This window comes from Apiospora phragmitis (assembly GCF_038363925.1).
Source record: "Apiospora phragmitis strain CBS 135458 chromosome Unknown utg000008l:1.0-3514335.0:1.0-3519231.0, whole genome shotgun sequence".
NCBI classification, from domain to species: domain Eukaryota; kingdom Fungi; phylum Ascomycota; class Sordariomycetes; order Amphisphaeriales; family Apiosporaceae; genus Apiospora; species Apiospora phragmitis.
The window spans coordinates 1,579,289-1,600,724 of record NW_027117407.1 but is presented as its reverse complement, the minus strand read 5'-3'; the positions used below and the strand labels follow the sequence as shown (position 1 = coordinate 1,600,724).

Sequence of the window (21,436 nt, the reverse complement as noted above, 5' to 3'; positions counted from 1 at the left end):
ATACTGGGCCCCACGCCGCCATCGGAATGGCTCCCGACCCCCCTATGCCCCTACTAAACATGAGGCGTGCTTCTTAACTTTATCATACCCAAGAAAGCAAAACATGACGACTTGCTTCTTTGTATTTCACCTGCTCTAGTTAACCCAGTAGTACAAACACAGGAGCAAGCAAAATGGTCACCGAAACAGAAGCGCGAGAAACTCATGCCTCGTCCATCCACTTCGATGGACTCAACATCTGCAACTGGTCCCGCGACATCTTCGAGGCGTGGCACAAGGGCGGCATCACAGGCGTGTCGTGCACGTGCGGCCTGTGGGAGGGCCTCCGCGGCAGCCTCGCCAACGTGGTGCAATGGAAGCGGTGGTTCGAGGAGCACAGCGACCTCATCGTGCAGGCCCACAGCGCGGCCCACATCCGGGCGGCCAAGGACGCGGGCAAGACGGCGGTGCTCCTCTCGTGGCAGAACACGGCCGGCATCGAGGACCAGCTCGACTACCTGCGCGTGTTCCGCGACCTCGGCGTCCGCAAGATGCAGCTCACGTACAACACGCAGAATTACTCGGGCGCCGGCTACACCGAGCTGCACGACTCCGGCCTGACGGGGTTCGGGCGCGAGGTCGTCGACGAGATGGCGCGGCTGGGCATCGTGCTGGACCTGAGCCATGTTGGGCCCAAGACGAGCGAGGATGCCATCTTATACGCGCCCGCAGGCAAGCCGCCGTGCTTCTCCCATGTGCTGCCCGCTGGGCTCAAGGAGCACTCGCGCAACAAGTCGGACCACCTGATCAAACTGATTGGTTCCAAGGGCGGCTTTGTCGGCTTGTCGCAGTTTGGGCCGCATATGGCCAAGGGCAACGACAGTACCGTCGACGACTACGTGGATGCACTCGACTATGTCATAGGCTTGGTGGGCGAGGACCTCGTGGGGATCGGGTCTGACGCCAGCGAGGGCCACGGAAGGCCGAGCGAATTCATGGCGTGGTGCAACAAAGATAAGGGCTATGCGCGGCAACTCACCCCCTGGGGGAGCCAAAAAGTCATCAAGCCCCTTGGCCCCTTGGCCGATCGTGCTGAACTGGCTTGCGCAATGGCGCGGAAGGATTGGCCAGAGGAGAAGATGCGCAAAGTTTTAGGGCTGAACTGGCTGGCGTATCTGGAGAGGATCATTGGTTCATAATAGGGAAGCAGAAAATCGTCTTTCGTTTGGAGAATTTACACCAATCAATCAATCGTCGTCACTCAGGCAGTTCAGCAGTATGACAAACCCAAGTAGAACCACCTTACCTGTGAGTCATATCATCCAGGAACCTTCTCAATCGCCGAAATATTATGGCCTATTACGTGTATAATTAGGTACCTATTCTTTCCTTTCGCCATCTTATTAATGGCAGTTGAATTCATTCGGCACTCGTCTCCATCGACTCCGAGCTGCTCCAGCCAATTCAGAACAGCCCATTTTGAATACAACAATCCGTCAAAAATCCAAACTTAAGCACACCGGACAAAATGGTCGACTCAAATCCCCAGAGCGTACACGAGAGCTTTCATTACTTTCCTCGACTATCTGCGGAAGTAAGACTCATGATATGGGAATGGGCTGCGCTATGGCTGCGCTATCTCTACGCACCAAGCGAGGGGCGTACTTCTCCTCAATTCAGTGTTTATCGTTTGCGGAACGGGACAAGGCCGACAAGGTCGACTGGCAAGAGGTGTACAGATGCGAATTTCTCAAAACCTGGAAGCGTGGTGATCGAAGGTCCCTTCCAATATTGCCACATCCCAAGTACAGACTTTTGCCGGAGGAAGAACGATGGCAGCTCATGGCGCCGCATTGGGACCGTACTAAGAGACTCTCGGACACCCCCCCCCCCCCCGAAAAATCCATCTACCTACATGATCCATGGTGGCCTCTGGACTGCATGCTGGGATTCGCACATCGCATTACGTCGCCGCATGGAAAAGATTCGGCGCTCAGTGAGACGACAACTGCAACCTGCCGGAAACCAGTCTTGGCAAGCCAACCCAACGGAGTTGAACGGAACTCTACTCAAAAGCGGCAAAGAGCAGATGCCATTTACTCTCTACCCTCAGAGAGACCTGGTCTGCTTCCAGATCCCCCTTTCCCAGGCTTATCGTAAAGATACTTATTATGATGTCATGGGCCACCATTTCGAAATCCCCTTGTCTCGGCGGCCGGAACATGTAGCCCTGGAGTTTGACCCGTCTTGGGAAGTGGACCTAAAGACTGAATGGGATGCCTACGGGGCAGATAAAGGACTCACAAGTGTAATTGCAGAATCTTTAAATCGTGCATCAACGAAAATCCACGATTATGGTTTATTGATTATCGGCTTCGACGCAATGCATGGAGGCCCGAAGTAAAAAAGCCATGGACTCTAACCCCCGGTGGTCACGTCTTTCGTGGAAACGGCTGCAAATTTGTTGACGTATCCTCGAGCCTCGAACATTGGGAGACACGGCCTCAGCAACATCCTCTCCCAACAGGCACTTATTATCATGTTCACATCTTAGTCAAGGACAGGCTGGCAGATGTGGATGATTCTCTCAATTATTTACAGAGCAGCCCTAGTTCTGATCAAGACTACATTTACGGGCCTATTTTCCCGGAGATCGGGGTCCTTGCCTGTGTCTGGGATCAATAGCAGATGCCACAGTCATTGCCCCATTCTGCTCGAGTTGCTTTGGATGCATACCACACCAATAGTGCGTCTTGACCGTCCAGGGCCAATTATTTGGGTTGTATTGGGTACTGGCCGATTAGCTATATATATTCTTATACAAAGAACACATAATGTGTGGATTCCTGGCAGCTGCTGACGCTGACCGGCCGGTTTTTCGGGTCAGCACCTAATACAGCAACATGTTCTTTCCTTTCGGCATTTTGCCAATTGAACTTGCCTTATTTAACAATCATCTCCATCGGCTCCGAGTTGCAAACCACTCTGTTCTCGAAGGCCGAACAAGAATCCACGAGTGAATGCGACCAATCGACCGAACGCACGCGTAGCTCGTTCACATATCATGAGTTGCACCTACGCCGGTAGAAAAGAGCGTAATGGAAACTCTCATGTACCTACCTACCTAGCTACTCTTTGGGGAATTGAGGCAACCATCTTCTGGGCTACGTCATCAATTCGTTCTTATTAGCGCAGTATCAAAATTGTATAAAAGGAGCAGGAGTCACTGACATGAATAATCCTAGATAGGTACTTAGTTAGCCCGTACCCGAGTTTCTGGCAAAGTAAGGCATGGTGGCTACTCTGTTCTTGAAGACCGAACCAGAACCCGCAAGCGAAATACGACCAGAAATCTCATAATACAGACAAGAAGGGCAAAGACAATGCAAAAAAACGGATTGATTAGGAGTAACGCGCGGTTCGAGGCAAAACAGAGATTAGAAACCACTCGGCAGCGGCTTGAGTAACGAGGTGATCGAAGACTGCCTGGTCTACTTGGAATGAAGGCAAATTAAACAACTGGATTATATGGTTTTGTTAAACGTATGTCACTGGGGTAATGGGATAACGATGGTCAACATGTGTTGATAACCACCCTGGGCTAGTAAGTGCCCCAGCGGCATAATCATCTTCATCAGTGGTCATTCTAGTCGGAGTGATGTGTAACTTGAATTTAGAACTATTGATGTACAAGAAATTGGTTGGCCCAGCAAGGCACTCCCGCCATAACAGTGTTCTGTTATGCACCAGTCGCGTCCCTACTATCCGACTGCAAGCCACCTTTTCGATATCCCGCCCATTTTCATGGGGAGCTAGGTTGTCCCCCAGAATGTCATCCAGACGACAAAAGTGGACAGACGATACTACTGAAGTGTCAACAGACCCGGACGGTAGGGCATCAGGTTGTAATCGTCGTTATCCGAGCTGGGGTCACGGCCTTGGTAGAGGAGCTGGATATTGCAAGGGTCGATGGGGAAAGTCTGGTCGGCACTGGTGCGGACGAGCTCGCCGTGGCTGATGTCGTTGGTCCAGGTGGCGCCGCTGTTCGCTTTGCCGGCGAAGGGGCTGCTCTCGGACCCGGCCTGGACCGTCCAGGTGCCGCCCAGGTCGCTCGCGGTGAAGGAGCGGAAGAAGCGGCCGTGCGCCCCGATGGCCTCGACGATCATGAGGTAGCCCTGGCCGGGCACGCTGTAGACCTGCACAGCCTCGAAGAGGTTGTTCCGCGTGTCGGTGAGGATGGTTTCGTACTGGGAGCCGAAGCTGCCCGGGAAGTTGCCGAGGGCATGCTGGCGCGGTAGATGCTGCCGTTGTCGCCGCAGAAGAAGAGATACATGTTAGTGTCGTCGCCGATGACGCACTGGTCGATGGCACCAACGTCGGACTGGATCTGGCCCTCGAACAGCGGTTGGGCCCCTGCCAGCTGTTGGCGTCGGTCGGGTCTGACGACGTTAGCAACGAGAAGGCCGTGGGGCCCCACTGGTAAGCCAGGATCCAGACGTCCTTGGGCTCGAAGTGGAACAGCGTGGGCGCTACGGTGACCGTGCTCATGGCGTTCTGGGACGCCGAACCCATCTCGGAGAAGTCGGAGAAGAGCCCGAAGTTCATGGAGCCCCACGCCGTCCCCGCGTCGTGCGTCGTCGCGTACACGAGGTGCTGGCCGTTGAACGGTGCGATGGTGAAGTCCTTGAGCGCGACCCAGCCCGATTTCGGCTGGGCTAGAACGCCGCTGTCGGTCCATTTGTAGGATGAGGGCAGGGAGCACTGCTGGCCCAGGACGCCTGTCGCCGAGGCGAGGAAGGCGGTCGTTGCTTGAAGTCTCATGGTGCAAGATGGGGTATGAAGAAGCTAAAGATGCGCTGGGTGAGTCCTACAGACCAGATCGAATTTCAAGTCAGGGGCACAGCTAAGTTTAGATATACTTCCAGGGCTTTGCCACTACCACGGACGTATCGACAGTAGTAGGTATTCCGGCCGAGCAGAACGCTCGGCGGTTCTCTCGAATCCATGGTTGTCCATTCACGATGCGCTGAGCCAGAGGACGGAAAATTGTTCCCCAGACGGACTTCATATCCCCGTGCGCATATTCTCCATAATGCGGGAGCGCCCTTGATCCTGGACCTGAACACCCCACAACTTGCCTATATTAAGCACTCTCTCCGCGGCGATCCCAGCTCGATTGATGAAATCTAGGATGGGGCGACGGTGCTTCTGATCCGCATATGTTGCATTCGTCTTGGCTGGTCAGCTGTTCATCTCTCAGGCTTGCACCCTCGTTCAACGCTGCCTCGCCAAGATCCGATCGGCACCGTGATGCACTCTTCGGTACGGCCGGCACAAGGATCGCCAATCTTGTTCAGGTATCACACCCCACACAGGCATAGGGCAGACAGGGGCGCACCGATTGGAACTGCTCGGCTAGCCGCTCGAATGAAAAGATGTTGCCCAGCCTTCTGGCCTGTCAGAGCAGCTTGCAGATGGTTAGAGTTTGATTCAATTCCTTCTACGGTGTATTACGGTCAAATTGGGATGGATACGTGCTGTGCCCAGCCGACACCCAACAACGAATGACGTACTAGGGCTTACGACGATATCCCTGTCATTTCCAAGCGGTCACAATTCCAAATCACCATCACAAACCTTCAATTGAACCAACATTTCATTCAGATTGAATATGATGAGAACCAAATAGGGTTTGGCAATAAAATTGACAGCAGATGTGCTCTGTAGACCCGTCTAATAACCCAGCTAATTCATCAGAAATACTCACACACCAAAAGGAAAGCAACGCTCGCTCGTTCAATCAGTCACCAACGAACAGCCTGGGACGACCTCATCAGTATCGGCACCATGCAGCCGACGGCTCGGCCCGGGCTCAATCACCCTCGTCATCAGACAGCCAGTGTCTGCTAACTCGTGAAGAGTCTACAATGCGCACTTCGCGGCAGCCGCCGTCCGGTTTCCATGTGCCGCCTATCATTGGAATGGCCTTTTCAGGCAGGTAAGACAGTTCGCTCCCATCCGTGCTGGTCTCGTATTCGTCTGAAGCCATGAGGTAGTCTTTGGGGACATCGACACTGCTTCGGTCGACCGAGGCTTGGCCAATCGATGTGTCGTCAATTGGGTCCTCTTTGATGGGAGCTTGGGACTGGGCATCGAGGTGTTCCGTCTGCTTCGTATCTCCCATCCACACGACTTCGATGATCGATAGAGCCGAGTGCAGTAGTGTGCTAACCGATTGGAGTCTGAAGCGCGGATCGACCTTGGCAAAGAGTGAAGCCCAGTCGTCGTATGTGCGCTCCTTGGCATTTGCACACGATTGCATATGCGTGTCGCATGCTCTATTGAGATGGTCAGCTATCTGGTACATGTACAGGTCCTTTGATCTCAGTGAAACGTGTGAACTCACCGAGCAAATTGCTCCTGGACATGATCGCGCGCTTTTGGGGCCGCGAGGCAGCGCTCGTTGAAGATCAGACGCGCGCCAGGCTTGAGAGCCGGGATCTGGTTTCGCAGAATCGTCTCCGCGTAGCTGTCAGGCCAGTCGTGCAATACGCACCGCCATACGTAGACGTCGGCATCCTTGACGACCTGCTCGGTGAAGAAGCTGTACGGCTGGAACATCAGACGGCCCTTGTGCTCGGGCAGGACGGCCAGCTCGCCCTGGGCTGCGACCTCGGGCAAGTCCTCGACGATGGCCGTCTCGATGCTGGGGTAGGTATCCAGCATGGCTTTGCACAGGTCGCCCATGCCGCCTCCGACGTCCACAACGACCTTAGGGCAGTTGTGTTCCCACCCAAGGTTGTCAACTGTGTACCTAGGCTCCATGCCCGGCACCTTCATGCTCCAGGCCATGGCCTTGGCGAAACGCTCCATGCGTGCAGGCTGGTCGCTCACGATGCCGAAGAGGTCTTTCTCACCGTTCCCGTTGTTCGCAAGGGAAAAGGGGCTTTTGGTGGGGTCATCGCAAGCCGGGTACTTTTCCGTGCTCTCGGCGATCTTCAGCGCGGCAGGCGCCAGCTCCTCTGTGGCCATGCCGAGCCAGTCATGGAGAGTTGTAGTGCCCAAGGCTAGCGAGGCGGCATTGTGTTGAACGAGGCCTGCTGAGGTCTCGTCGAAGATACGGAGCGATATCGCAGCACGTACTCGTCGACGTGTTGACGACTCACTAAGTCCACAACGAGCCGCGAGGTCGGTATAGGAGATGGGTTCGTCGAGAGGTACATGCTTTGCAATTTCAAACTTGTATAGCGTGTGTAGAGTAGCAGTGTGTGCGGGCTAAAATCCATCTTTTAGCTCAGAGAGATTCAAGGAGTGGAAAGAATGCCTTGTGTGGTGTGGTCAGGGGCAAAGGGTGGCCTGGAACGGACATCGACCGGATGCTTACAATGAGGAATGACAAGAAGAAGACATGGCCGGCAGGACCGACGATCAAAGCTTGAAGCTCGTCAAGGGCCTCTAGGAGCTTGACACGGCTCGTCTCAACGGCGGGAGTGAACGGGCCGCTGAAGTGGTCCGCCCCCGCGTCGAATGATGGCTGAGGATGCCTTCATCATCGTATGCGTCATATATGCGGTTCGTGCAAGACGATATGACATGAGCGAGCTCGGGGAGCGAACGGCTTAGCGCCATGGCTGCGATGAGAAGCAAAGTTCAGTGTATAGGCTTCTTCGATGCATACAAGGTGGCGTCTAAGTCAGAGCAGAAGTAAGGCAAGAGACAAGGAGGAACCACACAGCGAGCGGCAGGTGATTAGGGGGGTGCTCAGATAAGTACTGAAAAGTCCTACGAGTTCATGTACCATGTGGAATTGGGACCCCGACTTAGAACCATGGCCTTCTCGACGGGGAGGATAGCTTCGGTCTGGCTTTATCGACCGAAGCAGTCGTCACCAAGCTGAAACTGGTCCGCTGATTCCTCCAATATTTGCTCTGCCTCCTCGCATCGTTGCCCAACTCGTGTTCCAGGCGATATTTGCCTGCAGATATACCCCCAAGAGGCTGCATCGAAGTATTGGGATGGGCAAGTCGGCTCCGCCAGGGATCCGCTCAACCACCATGCAGACATATCACACCTCCCCAGACAGATATATAATTACGCAACCATACGCACACACAGACACACATACAACAGCAGGAATTGCAGTTGCCTGTCTATCTCCTTGGTGGGGCCGGGTGTATTGGTGGCTATCTATATACAAGAACGCCTCTTGGGGGCTATCCATTACACCGGTTCCCAGTGTGGGTGGTGTCAGCGGAAAGACTGACTGCGGGTTTGCTACGCCCAATCCTTCGCGCATCCAGATTGGTCCTCCTCATTGGCCGCTAGCGGGTTTGGTGGCGTCGGCGCTACCGTCATCACGTATATATTAGGAAATCCTGTCAGTGTCAGCTGAAAGTTGGGGCCGCGTTCACTTTACGGCTTACCCCCCCCCTTGTCAGCAATGGTTTAGGGCTCACGTGGAAGAGTGTGTGAGCGGGACCCCCCGATAATCCAGTCCCGTTTTGAGCAAAAAAAGCTCGAAAATAATAGTAATGTCTCGGAAGCGGGTCCCGGGTGGCTGTCCATTCACCCATCGACGTCGCCGATACCGACCCCTGCATCGGAAACCACACATCAGATCAGGGTGGGAGGGAAAGTGGGGAATGGTTAATTAATCACACCTTCTGGAAAGGAGCTCCGGGTCACTGTCGATGTGCGGCCGCTAGCATATGACGATCGATAAGCGACCGATCTTGTGCAACTGCGCGACACGATGAAATTCGCATCTCACATTCTCATGATCCCTAATTGGCTGGCACTACACGTCAGAAAAGTCGATATTTTATGCACACCTGTTGTTAGACATGCCGTTTCTGCGACTGCGTTGCGGGACTACTTGGCACTCTGCGTAAGGGCTGATGGCTGCGACTGAGCATGTCGCCAGCGCCATACATGGAGCACTCAGTTACTAATGACTAAGGATTGTGACTCGTTCAAGTGGAATGACTACCCCTGAAGTCCCATAGTTGATAGTGGCATATAAAGCTGGAAGGTTGTAAACGTTGAACTTGATTCACTACGGATCCTATTCATCAGTCACAACTTGCTGAGACTCATTTCTTATTGTCCTGTCCGTTCATTTCTACCGCGCCGAGTTTACAATGAAACTGCGTTGAGAAAAGACCAATCCCCCCTCTGGGGTATGTCACTCAAGTATACTCAAGTATGCTTCATCCCAATGCATGCGGCTTTCTGACTTTGACCTACAATTTGGGTCCCCTGGTAAATCACTGAAAGTCCCTGCTGGAGCTGAGCGTACTAGATGTACTGGTCTAGATTTCAAATCGACCTTGGGTGTCGTGTTGCACGATGACGCTTAGTACCAGCCCCAGCAGGGCTGAATCGTTGTGTGACTTCATCTTGTTTTCGTTTCCATGCATGGAGCACCGAACTAGTCAAGATGAGCATATTAAAATGCCACCCTACGCTGCGGCATGATGTCTACTTTCACACCGCTCGTATGCAGTTCCAGATCCAAGGAGCCCGTGGCGTGGCTCCGGTTGGACCAGATAGTCAGTCAGAATGCGCATCGCATGAATAGTCTCAGATGCTGCAGTGTCGGATGATAAAATCTGAGATCGATGTGCCTTTCCGGAGCTACCCCTGTGATCACGGGTGTCTGCATGCATATTTGTTTCGGGTCCCTACAGGGTTACACACCCCTGGCCTGACATAGATCTTTGACAGAGAATCAAGAAATATTGAATTCGCATTCTGGTAGTTAAGTAAAAGCTAAAAGGTCCCCATAACCAGTAGTAGTGGATCATTAAAATAGTAGTTATTACCCTCCGAAACTGAAATCAAAGGCGGAAGGGGAGCCGTTGCTCGCCCGGCGCGTGGTAATCGGGCACCTTCATCTCCAATGCCTCGCCCGAGTAGCCGAGATCTTCAGCTACGAGCATGGCGCACTTCTCGCCAATGAGAAGAGCGGTCGAGTACCTGGATTCCTAGAGTCAGCAAACTATATAATAAGGGCTTAAGTGGCGATGGGAGGCGTACGTGTTGCATCCGACATTGTCAGGGCAGATACTGAGATCCGCCACCTTCAGCCCCTTGACGTCGTGGACATTCAGGCGTTCGTCCAGCACGCCGTGCTTGACGATGCTGTTCCCTTCCTTTGGGGCCATGGAACAAGTCTGCAATTGGAACCCCATATGATTAGCCACACAGTACTACCCCTGAGTGAACTTTGTGCGGTTAAATGGTTGTTTTGGCTGGTACTTACTCCCAGGCTGTGCCAAGTCGACTCGACATGGCGCTTAACCCACTCCTCGATTGCCTTGATGTCATCCTCACTATACTTGAGCTCATCGCGGACGTGGGCCATGTTGCTGTTGAGGATGTCGTTCCCGGGCCGCTTCTCGGCCTCGGGCAAATAGACGCTCCAGCTGCCGTGCTGGAGGCCGGCGCTGAGGTTGCCGGGCAGGGCGTAGCGCTTGGTCGTCTCGAGGTCCATGTCGTGCGTGCGCGCGGGGCTGTCGTAGCCGAACCACGGGTGCATCGCCTGCACCTCGCCCGCGTACGCGTCCATGCGCCGCGCCGTCTCGCGCGACTTGATGTAGCCCCACACCATGGGCGCCATGTCGCGCTCGTCGTTCATGAAGCCCGTGTCGAAGTCGGGCGCGGCGTAGGGCGAGGCGGACTTGATGTGGTGGAGCCGCGCGAGAAGGGGTACTCGAGGAAGTGGAACATCTGCGGGGCATTTTATGATTACAATTAATGGTCCTTAACGGCAAGATGGGCGTGTAAAGGAAGTGGGCAACGGAGAGGGGCGTGTCTGCAAGGCAGGCAGGCGGTGTATGTGCCGAATATTCTTACCGTGAAGAAGTTGCCGGGAGGCCTGTGGCGTTCGTTAGTATCTTTCAGGTGGTATGAAATCGGAGCAAACACGTACATGAGCATATGATCACCGAACCAACCGGCAATGACCGAATAGTGCATGACGGGCTTGTCAGGCTTGTTCTTGAAGTAAGACTCCCACCCATCCTTGAAGTGAGGGGTCGGCCACGACGCCATCTCCTTGAGCTCCTCCTCGGTCGGTCGGATCTTGACCCCGGCATCGATGCCGTTTGTGGCCAGGGGGCCGGTCCCTTGAGCGCCCATTCATCATAAACTCCTGCATTGGGGCATTAGTCGGGATGCTACACGCGCATAGGTTTGGTTTGGGTATCGCTACAACTTACTCTTTTGCACCTCGGGCACGCCTCGGACAAAGTCATCGAAGCTCTCAGTCTCGGGTTTGGCCCGGAAGGTAGAGAAGGTCAAGTAGTGATCTTGGAAGTTGAGACCGACTCCTGGCAAGTCAACTTTGGGCTCGACACCCACGGCCTTGAGCTTCTCGGGGTCGCCTAAAAATCACTGTAAGCTCACGCAAGAACCTGGTCATTATTTCTACTCTTTGGGACTCACCGATGCCAGATCTTTGGAGGATCAATGGGGAAGACAGGGTGCCCCCAGACACAACGATTTGCTTGCGCGCCCTGAACGTCCGGGTCTTCAACTGGTTCGGTGCCAGGGGCTTAGTTGGCCTGTAGGTTGGTGAGCCCTGGTTATTCATCCAAAGAATGACATGGGGCATGCACTTACACCGTCTGTACCGCAACCGCGCGGCCATCCTCCATGATAATCTTGTCCACTTTGGTGTTGCAGGCCAGGTAGAGGTTCGAGTGGACCGCTCTGGTAGAGTGGATGTAGGCGTGAGCGCTATCACTCCGCCGTCCAGTCTACAAGTCCGTCAGCTAGGTAACATCGCCTTCCTTGTTTGCTTCTGAAACTTACATCGCGGTTGATCCACTTCAGCCAGTGCTCAGCGCCGTGGCCCGTCGACAGATCCTGCAGGTCGTCTACCGTGGGAATGTCCTGAGATTCGGTCGCGCGGAGGAAATCATCCTTGATTGGGTAGGTGCTACAAATAGTTGGCTGGGATCCAAACGCAGTGTGGTAGAGCGTTATTCACTTACTAGTTGCCGAACGAAACCTTGATGGGTCCCTCGAAGCCGTGGACATCCCTATGCCTGTTGGTCAGTTTCTCCATCAATAAAGTTGGTTCGCGAGCGCTGACTTGTTATGAGATGCTCGCTGATAAGTCTCATGCTTCTTCATGAGCGGCAACAGCTCCTCCGTCGTCCAGCCCTTTGCCTGGAAGTCGTCATAGTCGGAAGCCGACGCGCGTGTATACATCTATCGACTATCAGGCACAAGCCATGGTATGATGATGTGTTGGTTAGAGGGGACTTACCAAGAAGTTAATCGACGAGCCACCTCCGAGTATGTGCGCACAGGGCACAACGGCTTTACGCCCAGCGAGCCATGGCGATGGACGAGATTCATAGAACGATGCCGTCTTCGAGTCCAGCTTCATGTTCTTGGGGTAGATTCCCGGTCGGTACACCCATGGGTTGTTCAGGTTGCTCTCCCCGGCCTCGATCAGGAGAACCTTGAGGTTGTGGTCCAGATTGGCCAACCTAGCTGGTCAGCATCTCAGGCAAGACATGTTGCTTGCAAAGGGGGCTGGATACCTTCCGGCGACCACACAACCACAACTACCGCCACCGCACACGATGATATCGAACTCTTCTGGAAGCGCGCCCATCTTCGTGACCAATATGGCGCTGGTTTTTTGGGGGTGATATAGGTGATAGGATGCGATGCAGCTTTGAAATTGTTATCTTGAAAGCCAGGTGTTCTTATGCGGTGAAGGGGGTTTGTGACGTGGTCTATATACGTGAGTATGACTACATACCCCAAACCCTCACGTCCTGTCAAGGATGCATAGAAAAAGTACCCCGCGTATTAGCGTAGGGATCAACCCAACCAGCATCATGCGCAGCCCACGTTACCTATCTCCGCAATATCACTGCTTCATCCAGTCATAGCGGTGCTCCGATATCTGGTGATCTGGTAGAAGTCCTGAAGCCGGATTGATCCTTGGAGGTCTAGGGAGGGCACCAATAGGATGTCGACCCATCAGCACCGTCGTGGAAGAAGATGCATGGCCTCCTCACTTCGAGATATATCAGGTTAACCGACGCCAATCAGATGGGTCGAGGAACGCCCAATTCGAGATGCCGGCGGCATGCGCGGGGTGTATGGTCCCCCAATTATCGTCGTCTGTCCGGGTATGGGAAACTGATAACGGTACAGGACAATGGGTACTGTCCAAGACGTAAGCGATGGTGAAGATGAATCATCTTCTACAGCTTAATAGACATCAACCCGGTCTACGATCTCGGTGCCGCAACTGTATCTGTGGTAAATGGGATGAACCAATGCAGATGAGAACGCAATTCCCTTCGAAAGGCTCGAGAAGCCTCGTACCCGAAGGCCAATACCGCAAGGCATCTATCTACTTTACTAGCGGGATCATAGGCAAGTTACGTTGTCTCCGGTCTCCAAAATCTTGCATCCCTCATGTTATACGACTGGACAGGGCAAAAGGGGCATTGGTTGCGGTTCACACCACCCCGGACAGCAGCGCTAGACTAGTGCATTGCGGGGGTGGAGTTCGGCATGCAGGCCGGTCAAAGAAGGACAAGGATCGGATATCAATGTTGGAACTTGGGGAAACGCACCAAAGAGGCAGCATGACTCATGGGGTTGGCACGCTGTGAGATGGGATGACCATCCTTTGACTCTAAGTTCCAACGGGCAGAAGGAATCGAGGGCTGGTAGCTGATCTGCCTTGTCTCCAGAGCAGGGTCGCCGCAACTGCCGCCCCGCGCCCCAGAGGTTGTCTCCGTCAGCTGGACGTAGATCTGTGGGCTGCAGCAGAAAAGTTGGGGAAAGCTGGGGAACGCTGGGGAACGCTGGGGCAACGCTATCCTCTATCCCTTGACTGGAACTTCTCGGTTGGCCAATGCCGAGTTGGTTGGCCACGCGTCATGAAAACAATTGTACGACTACTTCCAACACACATGCCTCAGGAGCCGGCCTTCGTCATATTTGCATGCCGGACATTGCAAAATTTGGGGTTAACCCAGCCGAGTTGCGGGGAGAGATCATGAAGCAAACCGAGCCAAGAGTAAGCTGTTAAAGCCGAACCAAACCCGAGCCAATGCCCAGCATTCCCAAACCCACACTCTCGGGAATTTGGAGACCAAATCGCCCGGATATGTGCGACAAAATGTTTGTGAAACGGTCTGGCAGCCCAAACACTCGCCAGGCTATTCACGCGGTTGTTATGTATGTCTGACGTTCTGCAGTTGGGTGATATACACTGCATAAGCCAGTCCCTTATGATTATAGCCGTGCGCTCCTCATTCACTGGCCGGGAGATAAAAATCACCGACGAGAGTGGGGATGTTCAGAGATCGGAAGAAAAAGGGGCGTGATGCAAACGAGATATCTGATGTATTCACAGTGATATCTTCTTTATGTACATGGAAGAAGAACAGACAGCCATGGAAGCCCAGTACTGCTTTTGGTAGTCGAAGAAGAAGATTCATCCAATGTGCCCGAGTATGGTGCAACGGGCCTGTCAGGAGCATAGCCGCTGCAGTGAAACCCCATTAGCTGTAGGCTAAGACACTTTGACGCTTGTACTGATCCAGGAGAAAGAAAATAAGCCACTATTTATCCATCACCATTTCTTACTTGAGGCCGGCAACCACATAGTTGAAGTTGCAGTAGCCAGTAGACTGGGCCTTAACGTCAACACGACCCTTACCCGACATGACGATCTTGTTGTTGTTGGCAGTGTCCACGACCTCAAAGTACTGGGGCCCCGTGGCGAGGCCGGGCTCGCTGCCGTAGTTCAAACCAGGCTGCAAGGCGACCTTGCGGATCAGTTGGCCGCCGCTCCAGATCTGCAGCCGCAGGTTGGCGAGGCCATAGTCGGCCGCGACAACGGCCCAGTTGACGGCGTCCTTGCCCGCACCCGCGCCGCCGGGCCGGCCCTCGGGGTCCGACTGGCACGACGCATCCTTCTTGATGGCGCGGTACCACATGGAGCCGACGAGCTGCTTGTTGATGGGCGGGCGCATGCCGCCCGCTTTGTAGCCGTTGTTGAAGGCGTAGATGAACGAGGTGAAGACGGGCTGCCATGCCACGTGGTTGTAGTCGTCGTTGTTGGCGTACTCGACCATACTCTTGCCGATGCCCTCCATGCGCAGCGTGCCGATGTAGTGCGACTCGCCGCCGTCGTTCCAGGTGATGATCTCGACGTAGTCGGGCGGTCGCCCATGTCCAGGATCTCGGTTATGCGCTGCGGCATGTTGACCTCGCCGGGGCGGTACCAGTGCTGGCCGCTCCAGTGTTTGTACTGCAGCGTCGAGAGCGGCATCATGTATGCCTTCTTCTTGGCGTGCGTCGCCTTGAGCACCTTCTCGTCCTGCACCGAGGACACGTTGGAGGGCGTGTTGCTGTTGAGGGGCCACGCCGTCTCCCAGCTGAAGGCGCCGTCGACCGCCTTGGCCCAGTCGTTCATCCAGGTGCCCGGGTTATCGAAGTAGTTCGGGGTGTCGTCGAAGTTGGGCACGAAGTAGAACTTGGTCTGGTCGAACGAGCTCAGGAAGCTGGTCCAGTAGTTGGCGTCGGTCTTCTGGGCGCTGAAGGTGCTCAGGAAGGGCAGCTTGTTGGGGCCGGCCCGGTAGTAGGCGTCGTGCCCCGCGTACTTCTTGATCAGGTCGCTGTAGGCGTAGGCGTCCTTGGTCTGCGCGAGGTCCAGGCTGAAGAAGAGCTTGAAGTTGTTGTCCTTGGCGGCCTTGAACAGCTGGCTCATGGCGTCGGTCGCCCAGCCAGCGCTGGGCTGCCCAACGTTCAGGGCGAACGCCGCGATGCCCATGTCTCTCGCATCGATGACATCTTGGACTGCGTGGTTGGTCCTGCCATCCAGTCCTTGGACCTGCCGAACTAGTCAGTTTGTTGTCGCGACGGGACGAGAGATTCAGTAACGGACCATGTAGTGGGCAAACACATCTCCGGCAGCAGCCAGGTTAGCCAATGCGGCCACCGCAGCTATCAACGCTCCTTTCAGCATGTTGGAAGTCTATGGGCAGGAAGTCGAATAAGTGACAATTGCACGAATAGCGAAGTGAGTTAACAAAACGAGACATGAGGCGAATCGTTGGGCCCCCTATATACTCGACCATATAGGGTTCTGCTGACAAGAAAATATGGGCCGTTTGATAGATAATATAGTAAGCTCAAAGCCGTTTCTGCGTCGGCACGGGTGGGACTCGGTCACCATTTGGTCGGCGATCGCGAGTAGGAATTGATGGATGTCAAAGGCCTCTAGTCTTGCCACTAGCAAATTGAGGCGTGAGAGCGGCGCGATCGAAGTGTATTAGTTTCAGGGGTCAAAATGAGATGAACCAGTAAGCCCATCTGGTCTTGGTCTGCTAGTTCCGATGATCTGCTCATCTGTTTTTGTAGCTCTGTGGCTATCCGGGGCCGGGCGAGTCATTTCTGGAATATAAACTCCGAATGGGAAAGAGAAATAGGAAAGTGGACTTGACTCAATTGCGACCGTTCGATTTGGATCAGATGACTCGTTTGTGGGACAATTGTCATGTGGCTTCCTTCTAACGTGGAAGGTGCAACCTACGATGCTTACTACAGTATTATCATGCCAATCTTGGGTTTCCGCCCAGTGCCCACCACATGATTACATTACACATGCAGCTCCTCCCTAAATTCGATCTGGCCGGTGTACTTGCTTCTTTTCGGATCAACCTGACCACTTCGCCTTCCGCTTTGGTGGACAATGGACACTTTACTTCATGTAAAATCTGTGGCTGGAGAAGCTGAAAATTGAGCTATGGATAGAACAATGCTGCGAAGGGGTGGTGGCCGACTCAAACGAAAACAGCTAGACTGATTAACAAAAAGCATGTAGTCGAGAAAGCGCTGTCGCACCTCCCGGGTTAGCCCCCTTTCCCGATTGGGTATCGCGCGGTTATATACCCCTGTCTCTATTTAAATATATATATAAAACTGTCTTCTCGTAAAGTCCTTTCGATATATACTTAACTTTTTCTCTTTTTTTTTATTATAAAATTAATTACGACGCTTATTATACTTATTTATAATTATAAGTTCGACTTATATTTTTTAACTTTATTTATATTTTAATTTAACTTAACTTTATTATTATCGTTATTTATTTTTTATATTATATATTAATTTTAATATAAATTACGTTAAAAATAATATTCTTTTTATTACTATTTTAAGTTTTATTTAAAAATTAATTACCGGTAAACTCTTTATAATTATAAAAGCTTCCTTCGTTTTTTAAAAGCTACTTTTATTCTAATAACGTTCGCTTACTCGAAACTATATTAGTATCGCTACCGCGCTATTACCTTTATTTTAAATATATAACGTTCCGGGACTTATTTCTTTTAATTATTTATATATAACGGCGAGACCACGTTAATAATACAGCTACATTATTAGCTTTTATTCCGGTTAAGGAAGGTCCTATTCTCGTCTCATCTCTAGAGGCTAACGTAGCTGCCTTGGCCTCGGATACAGGACGTTCTGCGACTCGTCTCTTCTACTTATCTCCCCTTTTTCGGCGAGGCCACGTTAGTATTATATTCAACTATGCGGCCTCGAATAAGATGATATTTTATTATCGTTTTATTTCTAAATAAAGATTATTATTACCGCGTTATTACGGCTACGCAGCTACCTTAGCTTTAAATATAAGACGTTTAAAGACTCGTTTCCTTTAATTATTTACGTATAATAGCGAGACTACGTTAATATTACAGCTATACTATCAGCTTTTATTTTAAATAAAGAAGGTTCTATTCTTATCTTATCTCTAAAGGATTAACTAGCTACCTTTATTTTAAATAAAGGGCGTTTCGTCTCGATTTTAACTAATTAGTTATTAAATATCGGTAGGCTATATATAATACCGTAGCTAACCTGCGGTTAATTCGGTTCTATTAGTTTCTCCGCGTGTATTTACCGAGAGTAATTAGCCGAAACTAAGAGTAGTATATATAATTAACGTTTTTATTAAAACAGTAAGAATTAAAGTTTTTTATATTACTTTAAAAGAGGTGCTACGTACTTATATATACGAACCCCTTTTTTATTTTATTAAGAAGGGCATACGATACCCCTTATAACTCGTATTAAAAATAAAAATAAATAATAAAATATAACTATTAAACCTCGATTAAACTCGGAATTTATATATATATATAAAAGCTTATTTAATACTAATTAATAATTACCCGTAGCGATTATAAATTAATAAAAGTAAAGAGACGGTTTTACGCCCTTACCGACGTAAGGGCGACCGTATTAAGGAGCCCCGAGAATTTCCGCCCGTTAGAAATTCGGAGGAAGAGCCGAGCTAAATTAACTATACGAGGAGGAACCTCTTTTTCCGAATATATATTATAAAGAGGAGACTAAGTTCCGAATTATACGCGAAACTAGTTAAGTTATATATAATTATATATTTAAATTACTTTATTATATAATTTATAAAATAATAACCTTTATTAAAATAAAATTAATTACGGTTAACGAATCGAGACCGAGCTCGAATATATCGAATTTAAATAAACCGATAACTTTAACCCCCGAACTATTTATATATAAAGAAGTTTTTTAAAATACCGGGATATTTTTAATAATTTAAAAAAAGAACGTTAATTTCGCTTTTTAAAAACTTAAGCCAGCTGACGGTGCTACGGTCACCCTATGTAACGGCGACCCCTAAATTTAAATAGCTCTCGATAGCACTATATATAAATTAGTATATAAACTAATTAGCTTTTAATTTATAATTAATTAAATAATACCATCTTTTCTCTTTTCTTTTCCTCTTTCCGATAGGCCGTAAACTTAACGAGTTAATATTATAACGCGCGATTTAAAATGTTATAAATAGCTCGTTATTAAAACAAGCCGCCGAGAAGCATAATATCCTTAAAACAACTTTAAAGGCTCGGATTTACGGCCGTAAAACTATAAAATAACGGAATAAATCCTTCTAAGCTTTAATAATAGCGGAAAAGTCTTAAATCGTGACTTAGTGCTTTGCGTAATATAATCTAGGCTACTTACCGGCGTACGTTATTTTTCGAATATTCGCTTAACGAATCTTTTAAGTTAACGGGATTAATATAATACTCAGTAAGTATTAGGTTAAAAGATTTATTGCTCGTTATTCATTTATTAATGTTATTTTTTTTAAAAGGATAGATTTCTTAAGGCTTAACGTAACTTCCGTAAAGAAAATTTTCGAGTTTTTCGAGCGGCTTAATAATCTTATTTCCAAATCAATCCTTCCGGAGTTTCGGTTTAACTTCGACGAGATCGGTAATTAGCTCGGCTATAAAATAAATATAATAGTTATTAAACCTGTTAAAATAAAGAGAATACTAGTTATAAACTCCCTTAACCGAGAATAGGCTTTTACGGTCGAATATAATAACGTTTTAAGCCGAGCTTTACCTCTTTTTATTATATTTAAAGGTTAATAGGTTTAATAGTAATAATTTCCGGAAGAAGAGGACTTATTAACGGATGCTATAAAGGATTAAGTCTTTACGGCATCCCTTAAAGGCTGGACTAATAAGGAGCTAGCCCTAGTGTGGTTAAATGAGGTTTTTATCCTTTATATAAAGCTTTAAAACGAGGATTAGTAGCGGCTTATTATCCTAGATAGCCACGCTAGCTACGTAAGCGAGGAATTTATTATAACGTGTTTAAAGTATAAGATATAACTTCTCTTCCTTCCGGTATACTCGTCGTACTTATTATAACCCTTAGATCTTAGTCCTTTTAGTGTGCTAAAGGATACTTACCACCGGAAGGTGACCCTATACTATATAGGGCTTAATAAAATAAATATAAATAAAAAGGACTTCCTTTAGTATTACGAACTATTTAAAAGGTTTACTTTTCGGCCGTATATAATAATTAGCGGCTAGGCCGTAATTAGTATATTCCCTCGCGATATTAATAAGCCTTTTAATAACCGGAACCGGAGGATAGAAGACTAGGCAAAGGCAGGACTATTTAAGCCTTCCCCCGACGTTTTCGATAAATAATTCTCCTTTATAGCGTTATTAATACCTACGACCAACCGCTTAATTAAAGAGTTAGCGGATACGCTTAATAGTAATAATATTATTTTTAATAACGCGACGCGCCGGGTTTTATTCCGGAAGCTTTAAAAAAGTCTAAATATTTTAAATAGCTAGATCGGCTAATTAAAGTACGAGAAATTACTTTTAAAAAGTAATTTTTTAAAAAAAAAAAAGGAGTAAAAAAAGGAAAAGAGTAATACTTAACTTTAATTAAAAGTTTACGCGTATACGAGATGCTATAGTAATTAAGAGGGAAATAAATAGCGTTATATTAAAACCCTAGGCTATTACTCTTTTATCGTTAACGCCGGAAGCCGTTATAATTAAATCTAACTTTAAATTTAAGATTAAGAGTATTATAAAAGCGTTTCGAGACTAAAACGGTGTTTTTAAGATTTTGTATTAATTTTTAATTAAATTATTCGTATTATTATTATATAATATTATTATTAGTTTTTAAGGTCGCCGTTGTATAGGGTGACCGTAGCACCGTCAGCTGGCTTAAACTTTTAAAAATATTTTTCGAAAAAATAATACCCGAACTATTTACGACGTACTTTATACGATACTTTTTAAAGTATTATATATTAAAAATAAAAGAAACGTTCTTTTAAAAAACGTTTAATATAAAATTTAAAAAATAAACCGAATATTAATTCGGTTAAATTAATTATATATTTTAAAAAAAACTTTATTATTACCTCGAAAAAAACGGAGTTAATATATTAATAAGCGGATCCTTTAAAAGTAAGCTCGTACGATTAATATTACCGGCCGCTCTTATATATTAATAAGACCAACCGGTAGAACCGACTTCGGAAACCCGAAAAGAGGATATTCTATACTCTTCTTTAAAATAAATAGTCGAATAACCGCCGCCTAAGCGAGAGACACCCGGTCTCTATACGGAGTAATTATTCGCGATATTACGGGATACTTTAGGCCCGACGTCTAACCCTAGATTCCTAAGTATCTAAACGTCGCAAGATATCGTTATTTTTCTTTTTTTAACTCCGGTACCGCTAAATTAAACCGTATAATTATCTAGTTTAGCGTACGTTATAAAGTACGATATCTCTTTAAGCCGAGCTATTTATAATAATAAAATCGATTAAAATAAGGTCGTTACTTTTTTAAAGATATAAAAGAAAAAAAACTATATTAATAAACCGTACGATATTTTTTATAATAAAGTACGGATAATTATTAAAATATATCGACGGCTAGATATATTAAAAGACTAGTACTATACGATTTTCTTAAATATTTTTTCCGGCCGTATAAAAGTATTCTATCTTAATTATATCGGACTTGAAAAAAGATAAAATAAGATAACGTATCCTACAAGTGAATATCCT

The 21,436-nt window shown here is 48.9% G+C and overlaps 6 protein-coding genes across 6 annotated transcripts; 2 read left to right on the top strand and 4 right to left on the bottom strand.

The window, feature by feature from the left end:
• Positions 1-173: 173 nt before the first annotated feature.
• PG994_008918 (uncharacterized protein) lies at positions 174-1,178 on the top strand (the record flags this gene model as incomplete). Its single annotated transcript, XM_066860327.1, has 1 exon — positions 174-1,178. The coding sequence occupies one exon, from the start codon at positions 174-176 to the stop codon at positions 1,176-1,178; it is 1,005 nt and encodes a 334-aa protein (XP_066713916.1).
• A 427-nt stretch (positions 1,179-1,605) lies between these two features.
• Positions 1,606-2,139, top strand: PG994_008917 (uncharacterized protein; the record flags this gene model as incomplete). Its single annotated transcript, XM_066860326.1, has 1 exon — positions 1,606-2,139. The coding sequence occupies one exon, from the start codon at positions 1,606-1,608 to the stop codon at positions 2,137-2,139; it is 534 nt and encodes a 177-aa protein (XP_066713915.1).
• A 1,703-nt stretch (positions 2,140-3,842) lies between these two features.
• On the bottom strand, positions 3,843-4,800 carry PG994_008916 (glycoside hydrolase family 62 protein; the record flags this gene model as incomplete). The annotated part of the gene is made up of 2 exons (XM_066860325.1): positions 3,843-4,265; positions 4,351-4,800. The coding sequence occupies 2 exons, from the start codon at positions 4,798-4,800 to the stop codon at positions 3,843-3,845; spliced, it is 873 nt and encodes a 290-aa protein (XP_066713914.1).
• A 1,051-nt stretch (positions 4,801-5,851) lies between these two features.
• PG994_008915 (uncharacterized protein) lies at positions 5,852-7,608 on the bottom strand (the record flags this gene model as incomplete). The annotated part of the gene is made up of 4 exons (XM_066860324.1): positions 5,852-6,317; positions 6,386-7,254; positions 7,364-7,523; positions 7,565-7,608. The coding sequence occupies 4 exons, from the start codon at positions 7,606-7,608 to the stop codon at positions 5,852-5,854; spliced, it is 1,539 nt and encodes a 512-aa protein (XP_066713913.1).
• A 2,210-nt stretch (positions 7,609-9,818) lies between these two features.
• Positions 9,819-12,610, bottom strand: PG994_008914 (alcohol oxidase; the record flags this gene model as incomplete). The annotated part of the gene is made up of 13 exons (XM_066860323.1): positions 9,819-9,957; positions 10,018-10,154; positions 10,244-10,660; positions 10,837-10,858; positions 10,913-11,108; positions 11,202-11,366; positions 11,428-11,546; positions 11,605-11,741; positions 11,797-11,923; positions 11,979-12,026; positions 12,080-12,198; positions 12,257-12,482; positions 12,537-12,610. 13 exons carry the CDS (start codon positions 12,608-12,610, stop codon positions 9,819-9,821), a joined length of 1,926 nt encoding a protein of 641 aa, XP_066713912.1.
• Positions 12,611-14,606: 1,996 nt separating this feature from the next.
• On the bottom strand, positions 14,607-15,994 carry PG994_008913 (glycoside hydrolase family 71 protein; the record flags this gene model as incomplete). Its single annotated transcript, XM_066860322.1, has 3 exons — positions 14,607-15,173; positions 15,236-15,859; positions 15,914-15,994. 3 exons carry the CDS (start codon positions 15,992-15,994, stop codon positions 14,607-14,609), a joined length of 1,272 nt encoding a protein of 423 aa, XP_066713911.1.
• Between the last annotated feature and the right edge of the window lie 5,442 nt (positions 15,995-21,436).